Below are 14,786 nucleotides of genomic sequence, written 5' to 3' on the forward strand. Positions count from 1 at the left end.
TATGACTTATGCGGCCAACAAATGCGACCTCCGGAATACAAAGCCTTTGAAATGAGACACAGCAGTTGAATATTTGTTCAAATTGGCTGATTCAGTCTTTATGAGTGAGTCAGTGAATTATCCACTCAACCGATGTTTTTCAAATTGGCTCATTTACTCAGGAATGAAGCAAGTGACTGTCTTTATGAGTGAGTCAGTGAATTATTCACTCAATCGATTTGTTCAAATTGTCTGATTCATTCAAGGGTTAGTTCACCCAAAAATGAAAATTCTGTCAGTATTTACTCACCCTCATGTTGTTCCAAATGTGTTTATTTGTTCTGCTGAACACAAAGGAAGATATTTGGAAAAATGTTTTAATCAAACAGATCTCATTCCCCATTGACTACCATAGTATGTATTTTTTCCTACTATGGTAGTCAATGGGGAATGAGATCTGTTTGATTAAAACATTCTTCCAAATATCGTCCTTTGTGTTCAGCATAACAAATAAACACATAGAGGTTTGGAACAACATGAGGGTGAGTAAATACTGACAGAATTTTCATTTTTGGGTGAACTAACCCTTTCAGGAATGAAGCAAGTGCCTGTCTTTATGAGTGAGCCACTGAATTATTCACTTAACTGATGCGGATTCATTCAGCACTGCTGTTTGTTGCTAAATTCTCTTATTTCCAAAACTGTATGCCTTTTTTTGTATGTGGAATGGAAAAGCCGATATTTTAGACGATTACTCTTTTGAATACAAGTTAAAGGGGTCTAAAACAAAACCGGACACCGCTGACTCTATTTATTGTATGGATACAAAACAGAGACATTTGTTTAAAAAAAAAAACCCAGCTTTTTTTGTTCTGCAGATGCAAGAAAGTCATTCAGTCACACAGGTCTGGAATGACATAAGGGTGAGAAAATGATGACATTATTTATATGTATCAGTGAACTATCCCTTTAATGTCTTATTTTAAAATGGTCCAAAATAGTCCACCACAGTTTGCGTGATATTCGAAAGTTTGAACCTGTCCTTCCTGTCCTTGTAAGCTATGGATTTTATTTTTGGACACTTTTATTTTTACCAGGCAAAAATGGGATGGTATAACAGTTAACTGTTGGGACACTAGGACACACCTTATGAATCCAGAATGTCCCGGTTGACCCTTAAATAATGGTATATAACCCCTAAATAATGTTTATGGAAAATGAATATCACTGACCCGGTACTCTGGGTCAGGGAAGCGTTTCTGCACTCTGAGGTAGAGTTGATGGAAAGCCTGACAGATGAGCAGCGGGCAGTAGGAGGCCGACTGCAGGATGGAGGTGAGCAGCTCGGACAGGTACGACTGCAGGAGGCTGGAGCTCTGCTGAATAATATCAGACTCAGTTTGCTGACGGTGCAAACCTGCACACCTGTAATACCAGAAGACCCAGAAACAAATTCTAAGAAATTGACTTTTTGAAGCATAAAAATGTCAAATATAACCATTAGTCACAGTTGTCTTACCCTGCCTCTTTCAGTTCTACTTTACTGGGGTCCAGCTCCACATATTTCTTTTCTTCAAATATTCGGTTTATTATGGGGCCCAGAAGCCTGTGCAGATACTGCATCCCAGCCACCTGCAGTGAAAAAAATGAAGACAATATTGCACATAATCAAATCATGAAAGCTGGAATAAAATATAATAAAACATAATAAAGTTAAATTGAACAATAAACCCAAATTAACCCTATTTTATTTCTCAATGCATGTTCCTGGTCTTGAATATTTATTCATCAATATGTTTATGTGTGTCTTTGCAATCTTTTCTCTAAATGTAAGATGGTCCCTTTCTGTCTATGTGGGCAGTTCTTGGCCAGAATAAATAACGTGGACCAAACATTATGCTGCAAGTCAAAAGTCTGGCTTTCATATTCACTTTAAATTAGTTAAAAGATTTCTGAACACATGCAACACAAATTAGGGTGACCAGACTTCCTTGTTTTCCGGGAACAGTCTCGGTTTTTGCCATATAACAGGGGTCTGTTATGCACACAACTCTAAATGTTCACAAATGCAGTAATTTCCACATACACATCTTAACTACAAGAGTGATAGTACTCCCTAATATGAATAATAATTAAAAAAAAAAAAACTAAATTACAATTGCATCAATTACATTTGTAGAAAGCCCAAACTTTATGCACAAAATGAACTTAAAATTCAAAATAATGAGCCTAATTTGGGATACACAACCATATATATTTTTTTAAAGTTTAAAAAAGTTGTATTTACAGTATACAGTATATTCACTGAACTGTATACTATACAAAGTAAAAATATTAAATACTATTAGAAAACTACAGTGGTGTGAATAAGTGTTTGCCCCCATGCTAAAGTTGCCTAAAAAGAGGAATAAAAAAATCATCCTTTTGGATATTGATCTTAATGCCTTAATTAGAAAAATGAGGAAAACTCCAACCTTTAAGGACACAAATTTTCTTTGTGAATGAATAATGTATCATAAATTAATAAATGTTTTTCCTCAAAATACAGGGTGCATAAGTCAGGGCACCCCTATGTTAAATTCCCATAGAGTCAGGCAGATTTCTTTTTTGAAAAGCCAGTTATTTCATGTATCCAGGATAATATGCATCCTGATATGATCCTGTCATGAAACTGCACATGGAACAAGGACAGGGGTGATCCAAATGCAGGCTTTATTAAAGAGGAGAATCCAGAGACCGGTACAAGGAAACAGGCAGGGGTCAAAACCAGGTAAGCAGTCCAGATCAGCAATAAAACAATGCAGGGATTAGACAAACGGGAAGACCAGATACAGGCAGAGAGTCCAGGAACCATGAAACTAGCTAGGAAAACACTCGAAGCAGTCAGACATACGCAAACACAAACAATACTGAGCACCGAACAAAGGGGAAACTCGGGCTTAAGACAGGTGAACTAAACAAGATGATAAAACACAGGTGCATGAAATAAACCATAATCAGTCCAGGGTAAAACATGAATGAAACAATAAACTAGGAAGGAGTGCCCCCCAGAGGCTCAAGCGGGCACTCCAGCCGCAGATCATCACATAACCCCCCCTCTAAGGAGCGGCTTCCAGACGCTCCTAGAACAATCCAGGCGGGGGGCAGAGTGAAGGTGATCCCGGGGGAGGGACGGAGGGCCAGGCCCGTGCAGGGGAACGGGACCCGGACACAGGCAAGGCGGGCCTGGGCCGTGGAGCGTGGGTGACCAGGTTGGAGCAGGACGTGATGGCGGCCAGGGCGGAGCAGGGCGTGATGGCGGCCAGGGCGGAGCAGGGCGTAATGGCGGCCAGGGCGGAGCCGGACGTGATGGCGGCCAGGGCGGAGCAGGACGTGATGGCGGCCAGGGCGGAGCAGGCTCAGGCAGAGACGAGGGCGGAGCAGACTCAGGTGCGGTCCATGTCAGTGTCGCCTCCATGGCCTCCGCAGAGTACCTAGTGCCCCCCCCAAAAAAATACTTGGGAAAATTCACGGGAGGAACCTCTGGGTGGTAAACGGGTTCAGGAAAGGTCTCCCGGAGCTTGAAGGGCGCAGTCAAGGTGATGCGCAGAGGCGGGGCCGGCAGGGCGAGGCGCAGAGGCGGGGCCGGCAGGGCGAGGCGCAGAGGCGGGGCCGGCAGGGCGAGGCGCAGAGGCGGGGCCGGCAGGGCGAGGCGCAGAGGCGGGGCCGGCAGGGCGAGGCGCAGAGGCGGGGCCGGCAGGGCGAGGCGCAGAGGCGGGGCCGGCAGGGCGAGGCGCAGAGGCGGGGCCGGCAGGGCGAGGCGCAGAGGCGGGGCCGGCAGGGCGAGGCGCAGAGGCGGGGCCGGCAGGGCGAGGCGCAGAGGCGGGGCCGGCAGAGCGAGGCGCAGAGGCGGGGCCGGCAGAGCGAGGAGTCTGGGCACGCTCACCGGGGCCTGGCGAACCAAACGAGTCCTCCTTCTCCTCCTCCTGCGGCGGCGCGTCACAGGGCTAGACACACTCGCTGGGCTGGACAACTCACTCACTTGAACTGGAGATGCAGCGCTCACTTGAAGAGGAGATGCAGCGCTCACTTGAAGAGGAGATGCAGCGCTCACTTGAAGAGGAGATGCAGCGCTCACTTGAAGAGGAGATGCAGCGCTCACTTGAAGAGGAGATTCAGCGCTCACTTGAAGAGGAGATTCAGCGCTCACTTGAAGAGGAGATGCAGCGCTCACTTGAAGAGGAGATTCAGCGCTCACTTGAAGAGGAGATTCAGCGCTCACTTGAAGAGGAGATGCAGCGCTCACTTGAAGAGGAGATGCAGCGCTCACTTGAAGAGGAGATTCACTCACTTGACTCGATTTGGACCTGGACACACTTGACTCACTTGATTTGGACCAGGACACACTTGACTCACTTGATTTGGACCTGGACACACTTGACTCACTTGATTTGGACCTGGACACACTTGACTCACTTGATTTGGACCTGGACACACTTGACTCACTTGACTCGGCCGTTGACTCACTTGACTCGGCCGTTGACTCACTTGACTCGGCCGTTGACTCACTTGACTCGGCCGTTGACTCACTTGACTCGGCCGTTGACTCACTTGACTCGGCTGGCACGCGCTCAGTGGAAAACTCTTGAGGCAGGAATGCAACGGAGCTCACGTGAAGTGTTAGAACAACAGGATTCACATGTCGCGTGGATTCGGGGGACTCCTCACCAAGTGCTGGTTCAACTGGGCTTTTATGTAGCGCAAACTCGGCGGAGCACGTGTGAAGCGCTGGTTCACCGGGAGACTCTAGATGCATGGATTCAGTGGGTACCTTGTAAAATGCCGAATCGTCGGGTCCTCTGTGAAGCAAAAGTTCCAAAAAATCCACAGTAAAAAGCGAACCGCTCATGGAAAGGGCCAGATCAATATATTGGGAAAGAGTCCAGCTTGGACTCGGAAACGGTATATCAGAGCCGAGCGGTTCAGACAGTCCTCCCCGAAAGAATATCATTAAACAAAAATCATCCAAGTAGGACTGATGAGAGAGCTTCAAAAAATCCATCACAAAAACCTTTAGAGGACGTTCTCCTTGGCGGAGGCATACGATCTGTGCTGTGGGATCCATTGCAAGGTCCGTGTTCCTCTCAGCCGCTGGATCAGTAGTGGCTCAGTATTCTGTCATGAAACTGCACATGGAACAAGGACAGGGGTGATCCAAATGCAGGCTTTATTAAAGAGGAGAATCCAGAGACCGGTACAAGGAAACAGGCAGGGGTCAAAACCAGGTAAGCAGTCCAGATCAGCAATAAAACAATGCAGGGATTAGACAAACGGGAAGACCAGATACAGGCAGAGAGTCCAGGAACCATGAAACTAGCTAGGAAAACACTCGAAGCAGTCAGACATACGCAAACACAAACAATACTGAGCACCGAACAAAGGGGAAACTCGGGCTTAAGACAGGTGAACTAAACAAGATGATAAAACACAGGTGCATGAAATAAACCATAATCAGTCCAGGGTAAAACATGAATGAAACAATAAACTAGGAAGGAGTGCCCCCCAGAGGCTCAAGCGGGCACTCCAGCCGCAGATCATCACATAACCCCCCCTCTAAGGAGCGGCTTCCAGACGCTCCTAGAACAATCCAGGCGGGGGGCAGAGTGAAGGTGATCCCGGGGGAGGGACGGAGGGCCAGGCCCGTGCAGGGGAACGGGACCCGGACACAGGCAAGGCGGGCCTGGGCCGTGGAGCGTGGGTGACCAGGTTGGAGCAGGACGTGATGGCGGCCAGGGCGGAGCAGGGCGTGATGGCGGCCAGGGCGGAGCAGGGCGTAATGGCGGCCAGGGCGGAGCCGGACGTGATGGCGGCCAGGGCGGAGCAGGACGTGATGGCGGCCAGGGCGGAGCAGGCTCAGGCAGAGACGAGGGCGGAGCAGACTCAGGTGCGGTCCATGTCAGTGTCGCCTCCATGGCCTCCGCAGAGTACCTAGTGCCCCCCCCAAAAAAATACTTGGGAAAATTCACGGGAGGAACCTCTGGGTGGTAAACGGGTTCAGGAAAGGTCTCCCGGAGCTTGAAGGGCGCAGTCAAGGTGATGCGCAGAGGCGGGGCCGGCAGGGCGAGGCGCAGAGGCGGGGCCGGCAGGGCGAGGCGCAGAGGCGGGGCCGGCAGGGCGAGGCGCAGAGGCGGGGCCGGCAGGGCGAGGCGCAGAGGCGGGGCCGGCAGGGCGAGGCGCAGAGGCGGGGCCGGCAGGGCGAGGCGCAGAGGCGGGGCCGGCAGGGCGAGGCGCAGAGGCGGGGCCGGCAGAGCGAGGCACAGAGGCGGGGCCGGCAGAGCGAGGAGTCTGGGCACGCTCACCGGGGCCTGGCCAACCAAACGAGTCCTCCTTCTCCTCCTCCTGCGGCGGCGCGTCACAGGGCTAGACACACTCGCTGGGCTGGACAACTCACTCACTTGAACTGGAGATGCAGCGCTCACTTGAAGAGGAGATGCAGCGCTCACTTGAAGAGGAGATGCAGCGCTCACTTGAAGAGGAGATGCAGCGCTCACTTGAAGAGGAGATGCAGCGCTCACTTGAAGAGGAGATTCAGCGCTCACTTGAAGAGGAGATTCAGCGCTCACTTGAAGAGGAGATGCAGCGCTCACTTGAAGAGGAGATTCAGCGCTCACTTGAAGAGGAGATTCAGCGCTCACTTGAAGAGGAGATGCAGCGCTCACTTGAAGAGGAGATGCAGCGCTCACTTGAAGAGGAGATTCACTCACTTGACTCGATTTGGACCTGGACACACTTGACTCACTTGATTTGGACCAGGACACACTTGACTCACTTGATTTGGACCTGGACACACTTGACTCACTTGATTTGGACCTGGACACACTTGACTCACTTGATTTGGACCTGGACACACTTGACTCACTTGACTCGGCCGTTGACTCACTTGACTCGGCCGTTGACTCACTTGACTCGGCCGTTGACTCACTTGACTCGGCCGTTGACTCACTTGACTCGGCCGTTGACTCACTTGACTCGGCTGGCACGCGCTCAGTGGAAAACTCTTGAGGCAGGAATGCAACGGAGCTCACGTGAAGTGTTAGAACAACAGGATTCACATGTCGCGTGGATTCGGGGGACTCCTCACCAAGTGCTGGTTCAACTGGGCTTTTATGTAGCGCAAACTCGGCGGAGCACGTGTGAAGCGCTGGTTCACCGGGAGACTCTAGATGCGTGGATTCAGTGGGTACCTTGTAAAATGCCGAATCGTCGGGTCCTCTGTGAAGCAAAAGTTCCAAAAAATCCACAGTAAAAAGCGAACCGCTCATGGAAAGGGCCAGATCAATATATTGGGAAAGAGTCCAGCTTGGACTCGGAAACGGTATATCAGAGCCGAGCGGTTCAGACAGTCCTCCCCGAAAGAATATCATTAAACAAAAATCATCCAAGTAGGACTGATGAGAGAGCTTCAAAAAATCCATCACAAAAACCTTTAGAGGACGTTCTCCTTGGCGGAGGCATACGATCTGTGCTGTGGGATCCATTGCAAGGTCCGTGTTCCTCTCAGCCGCTGGATCAGTAGTGGCTCAGTATTCTGTCATGAAACTGCACATGGAACAAGGACAGGGGTGATCCAAATGCAGGCTTTATTAAAGAGGAGAATCCAGAGACCGGTACAAGGAAACAGGCAGGGGTCAAAACCAGGTAAGCAGTCCAGATCAGCAATAAAACAATGCAGGGATTAGACAAACGGGAAGACCAGATACAGGCAGAGAGTCCAGGAACCATGAAACTAGCTAGGAAAACACTCGAAGCAGTCAGACATACGCAAACACAAACAATACTGAGCACCGAACAAAGGGGAAACTCGGGCTTAAGACAGGTGAACTAAACAAGATGATAAAACACAGGTGCATGAAATAAACCATAATCAGTCCAGGGTAAAACATGAATGAAACAATAAACTAGGAAGGAGTGCCCCCCAGAGGCTCAAGCGGGCACTCCAGCCGCAGATCATCACAGATCCCTTGGCCTTTTAAATTAAAATATCCCCACATCATCACACACCTTCCACCACACCTAGAGATTGGCATGGTTTTACTTCAGTTAGCCTAATAGCTGGTTTGATTTGCATTGAAAGATGATCTTTTGGAAAGTACCCCATGCCAATCTCTAGGTGTGGTGGAAGGTGTGTGATGATGTGGGGATATTTTAATTCCAAAGGCCAAGGGAATTTTATCAGGATGCATATTATCCTGGATCCATGAAATAACTGGCTTTTAAAAATAAAAATCTGCCTGACTCTATGGGAATTTAACATAGGGGTGCCGTGACTTATGTTATGCACCCTGTATTTTAAGGAAAAACATTTATTTATTTATGATACATTATTCATTCACATCTTTCCTCTTCTTCACATCTTTCCTTTCAACATTATTCCTCTTTTTAGGCAACTTTAGCATGCGGGCAAACACTTATTCACACCACTGTATATAGTACAGTATATTAAATACTATTAGAAAAAGTTTTCATTTGTCATATCTTCTCATATTTATTTTGTTTTACTTTTTTTTTTTTTTTTTTTTTTACAATTTTTTTATAATAAAATACTGTTTTGCAATGGTTTCTATTTACTGCTTTTAACAGTGTGATTTTGGTGAATTTAATTGTATTAAAACCAGTTAGAATTATTATGTCCCAAAAACTTCTTAATAGTTCTTAATTATAATAATAGTGTTCTGCATGTGTTTGTTCCTCTGTTTTTTGTTGGCTCTAATCCTTCTATGGTGGTTTGTTAGGTTTGCTTAGTTCTGTTTTCGTAGTTTACTAGTTCTCATGCTTTGTATATTTCAGTCATTATTACTGTATTATTAGTAAAACTCTCCCTAGAGTTACCCCCAGCTTTACAGCATATGAAACAGTATATGAAACCCACAACAATTAAAAAAAAAAAATGTTGTAACGGTTTGCTGGTGTGGCTGTAGTAATGCGCACGTCTATAGAAAAATAACAGGAAAAACTCTTGATTACAATATAACTCGCAAACCCAGGAGAACTTGGGAATCATGAAAGAAAACAACCACATAACTGAGAGGAACTAAGAGCTTAAATGCACAGAACTAACAACAGCAGTGTGGAAACTAATGATAAGGAAACAAACTAGCAGAACAAATTCAGCCAAAGTGTAACAGAAACCAAAACAGAACAAAATGAACCAAACATACTCCGGACAAATTCTCCCTCTTTGTTTGTTTGGTTTTTTGTGAGATTTCAATTATATTTTGACCACTGAACTAGGAAATGTCCCAAGTTTCCATTTCAGAAATCTGGTCACCCTAACACATGTATATTAATAAGTATATTTACCTTCAAAAATGATTCCATAGACTTGGATGCTAATGAGTTACTGCGGAAGAGTGTGTTGGGTTCAGCTGGAAGACAACAACAACAACATCATTCCATCAATTGGCATCACAGTGCACATCCGATGTAGAAAGGTTTTTGCTAACACGGGTGTTACCAAAGCACACACATATGTGTATATGTTTCATATCTGCTTACTAGTCTTATCCAGCTCCAGTTTGAACAGAACATCCAAGAACTCCTTGACAAGCCCTTGACCCAAAAACAGCTTCACCAGATTATTAGCCACTTCCTGTCTGCTCTCAGCTGTAGTGGTCTCATCAATCAGCATGATGAAATCAGGCCAGTTTCCCTACAATTAACACAGTCATTTCAGTCAAATGAGGTTATGCATAAAAGAGCTTTAAATATATAAACCACTGAGAGCTAAAACAATAACCCATTTATCACAGTGAACATGCTTTTGGTGTTTGTTTTCATTTGCAACATCTTTCTTTATACCCAAAATTAGGGATGCACGATATATATCGGCCAGCATATCGGTATCGGCCGATATATGTTCATTTTTAATGTTATCGTTATCGGCCTGGTAAGAAAATGTGGCCGATGTATTGAAACCGATAAATAATGTATTATTCCCTTCAGCTGAGACACTCATTGAGAATTGTTTATGTTTTTGAATTTCTTGAAATATGATTGAAATCTCTTCAAAAAATGAAAATCTGGTTCGGGACAACATGTGCAACGCAAATCTGTCATATCGGCTATACAACACTATAATGAGAACATCATTATAATTGTGCGCTTGGGACGTGGATTTAATTGTGAGACTTTTGTTTTTGTAATCAGGCTCTCAAAATTAGATAAAAATTTGGATTTAAGTTTATCGGCCGATATATCGGTTATCGGCTTTCAAATATAAAGAATTATCGGTATCGGCCAAAATTTTCATATCGGTGCATCCCTACCCAAAATATATGGAAAAAGAGAACATTTTACAGAATATTATCATACTGGTTTGAAACAACACACTGTAAGGATGAGTAAATGATGTGAGATTTTTTAGGTGACCTGTCTCTTTAACATTTGCAGGCACGAGTAGAGTATCCATCACATGCATACAAATGAGATCAGATAACAACGAGTGCTGCATTTCGCAATCCATACACCGAATTATGTCTTGTTATCTTGTTATGAGGAATATGCCATGTGAATTCGAGAGATAATGCACAGGCATATTCCCTGAGATAAGGCTCAGTCCAAATGGCATCAGACTCACGTTGAGCTGAGAGCCGACCGACTGGCTGAGTAGCTCTGTGAGTGGCTTGTAATGGCTGGATGGCAACACAACCTCATCTCGAAGCCGTAGCTGAAGCCGCAGAGAACCCAGAGTTCCTCTAGGAAAGAAGAAGAGAAACGCACTTACTGACATACTGTACAGCTCCTCTTTTTTCCAATTAAAATGTGATTTTACCCATAAAATGTCCATAGTTTTACATAACATTACTCATGAGGAAGAAAACACAGTGAAAATTTTCCAGGAAGTAAAGCACAGCATGGGAGACAAACAATATTAGGCCGAATGACTCCATTAAGGACCCTGTTCTGTTCAGCGATACGTAAAAAGACAAACAGTAAATGTTATTACTGTAAATGTGGGTGGCTGTGTTTTATAACTCTGTCATGATGGAACAGAAAATGAGGACACCTTGGCAACCCAACTGAAAAACGCAATATTGAGGCAAGCATTGAGAGACAACTTGGCTTCAGAAATGAATGAAGTAAAAATGGCTCACGGCTACGGCTGTACAAACTCTATACAAGCTCTGCTCGCAAACCCTGAACACGTAGGCAGCATCCGAATGGTCTTAAAAACTCAAAAATGACTCATTTGAAACACTCTATAAGCAGAATAACTACACAAATAAAACAATCCACAGTTTTATCTAGAAGCAATTCAACTGATTTCAATATAGACTCTAACTGTATGATGATTAGGTAATGGTAAAATACTCAATTTTACATATTACATACTAATATTAGGTAGCAGTTTATTAATCAGTTTAATTAATCCATTAATATTAAAGGGATAGTTAACTTTGAAATTATTTTTTGGTATGTTTTAGCTTACCTCAAGGGCACCCATGATGTAGGTGTCTTTGTTTCCGTAATAGTTTCAATTTTGAAATTATAGGTCAAACCGTTCTTGTCTGTCAGTCATATAATGGAGGTCTATGGTCACCACCTCAAAGAGCACGCGCAGAGAAGTTCAAATTAAACATGATTTAATGACTCTTAAATGTACGTACTAGGGCTGGGACTCGATCGAAATTAATCGCATTTAAATTGCATAAATATTTGAACTGAGAACAGTGAGAAGATTTTTTTTTCACATGGATTTTTAGTATACCATTGAATAATGACTGAATACATAAGCTTAAAGGATTAGTTCACTTTTGAAAAAACTTTTGCTGATAATTTACTCACCCCCATGTCATCCAAGATGTCCATGTCTTTCTTTCCTCAGTCGAAAAGAAATTTAGGTTTTTGGTGAAAACATTACAGGATTTTTCTCCATATAATGGACTTCAATGGGAACCAGATGGTTCAAGGTCCAAAAGACAGTTAATAACAGTTTCAGATGCAGCTTCAAATGTCTTTAAACGATATCAGACGATGAATAAGGGTCTTATCATGCGAAACGATCGGTTATTTCAAAACTTATTCCAAAAATGTAACTTTTCTATGGACAAATGCTAGCCTTGCTCTATTCTGTGAGGCGCGTTTGCAACGTCACGTATTACGTAATTACGTTCAAAAGGTCACGGGCGACGTAGCCGAAAGTACAGAGTCAGTGTTTACAAGTTGAACGCATAGGTTAAACGTGCAAACTAGCTCAAACACCGTTAACAAAAAAAGGAATTAAAAGGAAAAACAACGATGTCGGACGATTTTGATTCTGTACTTCCGGCTACGTCGCCCGTGACCTTTTGAACGTAATTACGTATTACGTGACGTTACAAACGCGCCTCAGAGAATATAGCAAGGCTAGCATTTGTCCTTAGAAAAGTTACATTTTTGGAATAAGCTTTGAAATAACCGATCGTTTCGCATGATAAGACCCTTATTCATTGTCTGGTGTCGTTTAAAGACATTTGAAGCTGCATCTGAAACTGTTATTAACACTATCTTTTGGACCTTGAACCATTGAAGTCCATTATATGGAGAAAAATCCTGGAATGTTTTCATCAAAAACCTAAATTTCTTTTCGACTGAGGAAAGAAAGACATGGGCATCTTGGATGACATGGGGGTGAGTAAATTATAGCAAAAGTTTTTTCAAAAGTGAACTAATCCTTTAAGCAACAAAATATTGTTTATTTTTGTTCAACCAAGTCCAGCAGACCCTTTTACAGTTGGTAAACATGGTGATGTTTTTTTGTGGGCGGAGCTTAGGTGGAGGCAGAAATATCCATCTGGCCGCTTCACTAACGCTAGTTAGCAAGCTTTATTAGCTTGTTTTTTAACAATGACTGAAGAAAATCCGATATTATCTTAATGTGTTAGGTGACTCAGTGTCCAGGATCGCGATTGTTATTTCCAAAAGTTATTTTTAACGGACGGAACCAGATTGGCCGACCTGTAGCCGCCTACACGCTCACTCAATGCATGGACGATCTGACAGGATTAATGTTACGTTACCTCGGGTGAGTGGCCTGACTTCTACACCTACCTTATAGAGAAACCGATCGTAAATAGAAACTGAGGGCATATAAATCTTTAGATGCCTATATGGTCCTGTACAAGACTTGTGTGTACGATCCGCAGTTCTGCCGAGCCAGCGCCGAGACCACGACAATGTAAAGAGTGACATTACAGTGCGATTTTAATGATGTGAATATTTTCTAGAAATAAAAGTTCCAGAGACAGCATATTCATTTTTCATCAATTCTTGCACCAAACAACACAACAAGATGACATTTAATAATAGTAACAATTATTTAAGCTCCTTTTTATGTAGCCGAATCTGTGCTGTTTTGCATTGGCCGCCTCCAGTTTTCACTTTGTTTTGCCTCCAGCTAGCGCCGTGACGTAACTGTGACGTCAGCGCAAAAGGGGTCTATATGTTTTGCGTTGAGGTGAAAGTTGAGGGTCGATGTTACATGCGAATTCCTTGTTGCATAGCTTGCACACAACCATGCTCTTAATGACGCTTCCATCCGTTCGTTTTTATAACAAAATTTCCCATCCACGGGACCAACCAAAGCAGTCTCGTCAGCTTCTTTGTTCATGTTCACTGTGGTTTGTTGTTTAGTTGTCTGAAGCATAGACTGTAAAAAAAAGTCATGAACGCTAGTTGGTGCTCCAGTATATTCGGTCCGCCGAAACTAATCCAGTGAGAAATGTTCCGCGGTGCAAAAATAAGTGCGATTAAAATGCATTAATTTTTTTGTGTAATTAATTAATCTTAATTAACGCGTTAAAGTCCCGGCTCTAGTAAGTACACATTGATGGCCTAAGACACGAAACGAGCGGTTTGTGTGAAAAAACAAACAGTATTTATATAGTTTTTACCTCTTGTAACAACAGCCACGTCCAACTGATCTGAGGGCGTGAGTGCTTCGGTCTGCGCAAGCGCCGGAAAGCACCGGAAGTGATAAAAACGATACAAATACTGTTCGTTTTCTCACACAAACCGCTCGTTTCGTGTCTTGGGCCATCAATGTGTACTTACTTTTTTTTGGTACACTTTCCCTTTAAGTTTATGACCATTTATGACCAACAGACAACATGAAGGTCCTCGATGATGGATTTTTTTGTAACTTTCAAAACAGTTTTATGGAGTTTTTGGATTTTTAGTAAGATGTCTCATCAGCTGGAATAAACAATCGGAAAGTTGTTAAACTAGAGTACAATCAGTTGAACACACTATATACTTTGATTTCTCACAGCCTCATTTTCATTCCTGTTAATTTAAATATGGCACTACCTTGTTTATGAATCATCTTAGATAACTTTTTATTTTCGAAAAATATAGAAAAATAGATTTTTCATGATGTGACTTTTTGCAATGGAGATGATATTAGCATTAATTTTATGTAACTTATACATTCAGTCACTCCATACGCCACATGCTCTCTCACTGTAAAGATGGGAAATACTCGAGGGAAGGTGAGAATTGGAAGAGAGTGTGAGTGTGTGTGTTTGTGTGTGGCGAGCGCCAACATAACAGCCAGTCACTGAACAGCAGGCAACAGATGGTGGGCCGTCAAAAATCCAATCAGGAAGAAGACGGTGAGGGAGTGAAAAGAGGAGAAAGAGAAAATAAACAAAAACAACAACAGCTTGATTTGTTCACTGAGATGAGAGTGGATCACCCACGAGATTATAGGAGCTTAATGGAAAACTTTTCATCAGGATGACATCAGAATGAATAAAAAACATTAAAATTCTTACGCAAAAATCACTAAT

The 14,786-nt window shown here is 43.9% G+C and overlaps 1 protein-coding gene across 3 annotated transcripts in view; it reads right to left on the reverse strand.

Annotated features, from left to right (window-relative positions):
- Positions 1-14,786, reverse strand: part of rasa4 (RAS p21 protein activator 4) — a 60,576-nt gene that overhangs the window by 13,142 nt on the left and 32,648 nt on the right. For all 3 annotated transcript variants that reach the window (XM_039661791.2, XM_089129896.1, XM_089129895.1), the window contains 5 exons: positions 10,595-10,712; positions 9,514-9,667; positions 9,319-9,383; positions 1,499-1,611; positions 1,212-1,404 (listed from right to left, as the gene is read on the reverse strand). In XM_039661791.2, the coding sequence (XP_039517725.2) occupies positions 1,212-1,404; positions 1,499-1,611; positions 9,319-9,383; positions 9,514-9,667; positions 10,595-10,712 (643 nt within the window). The remainder of the gene's footprint in view (positions 1-1,211; positions 1,405-1,498; positions 1,612-9,318; positions 9,384-9,513; positions 9,668-10,594; positions 10,713-14,786) is intronic.

The sequence above is a fragment of the Pimephales promelas genome, chromosome 4 (genome assembly GCF_988280905.1).
Source record: "Pimephales promelas chromosome 4, fPimPro1.hap1.1, whole genome shotgun sequence".
In the NCBI taxonomy this organism is placed as follows: Eukaryota; Metazoa; Chordata; class Actinopteri; order Cypriniformes; family Leuciscidae; genus Pimephales; species Pimephales promelas.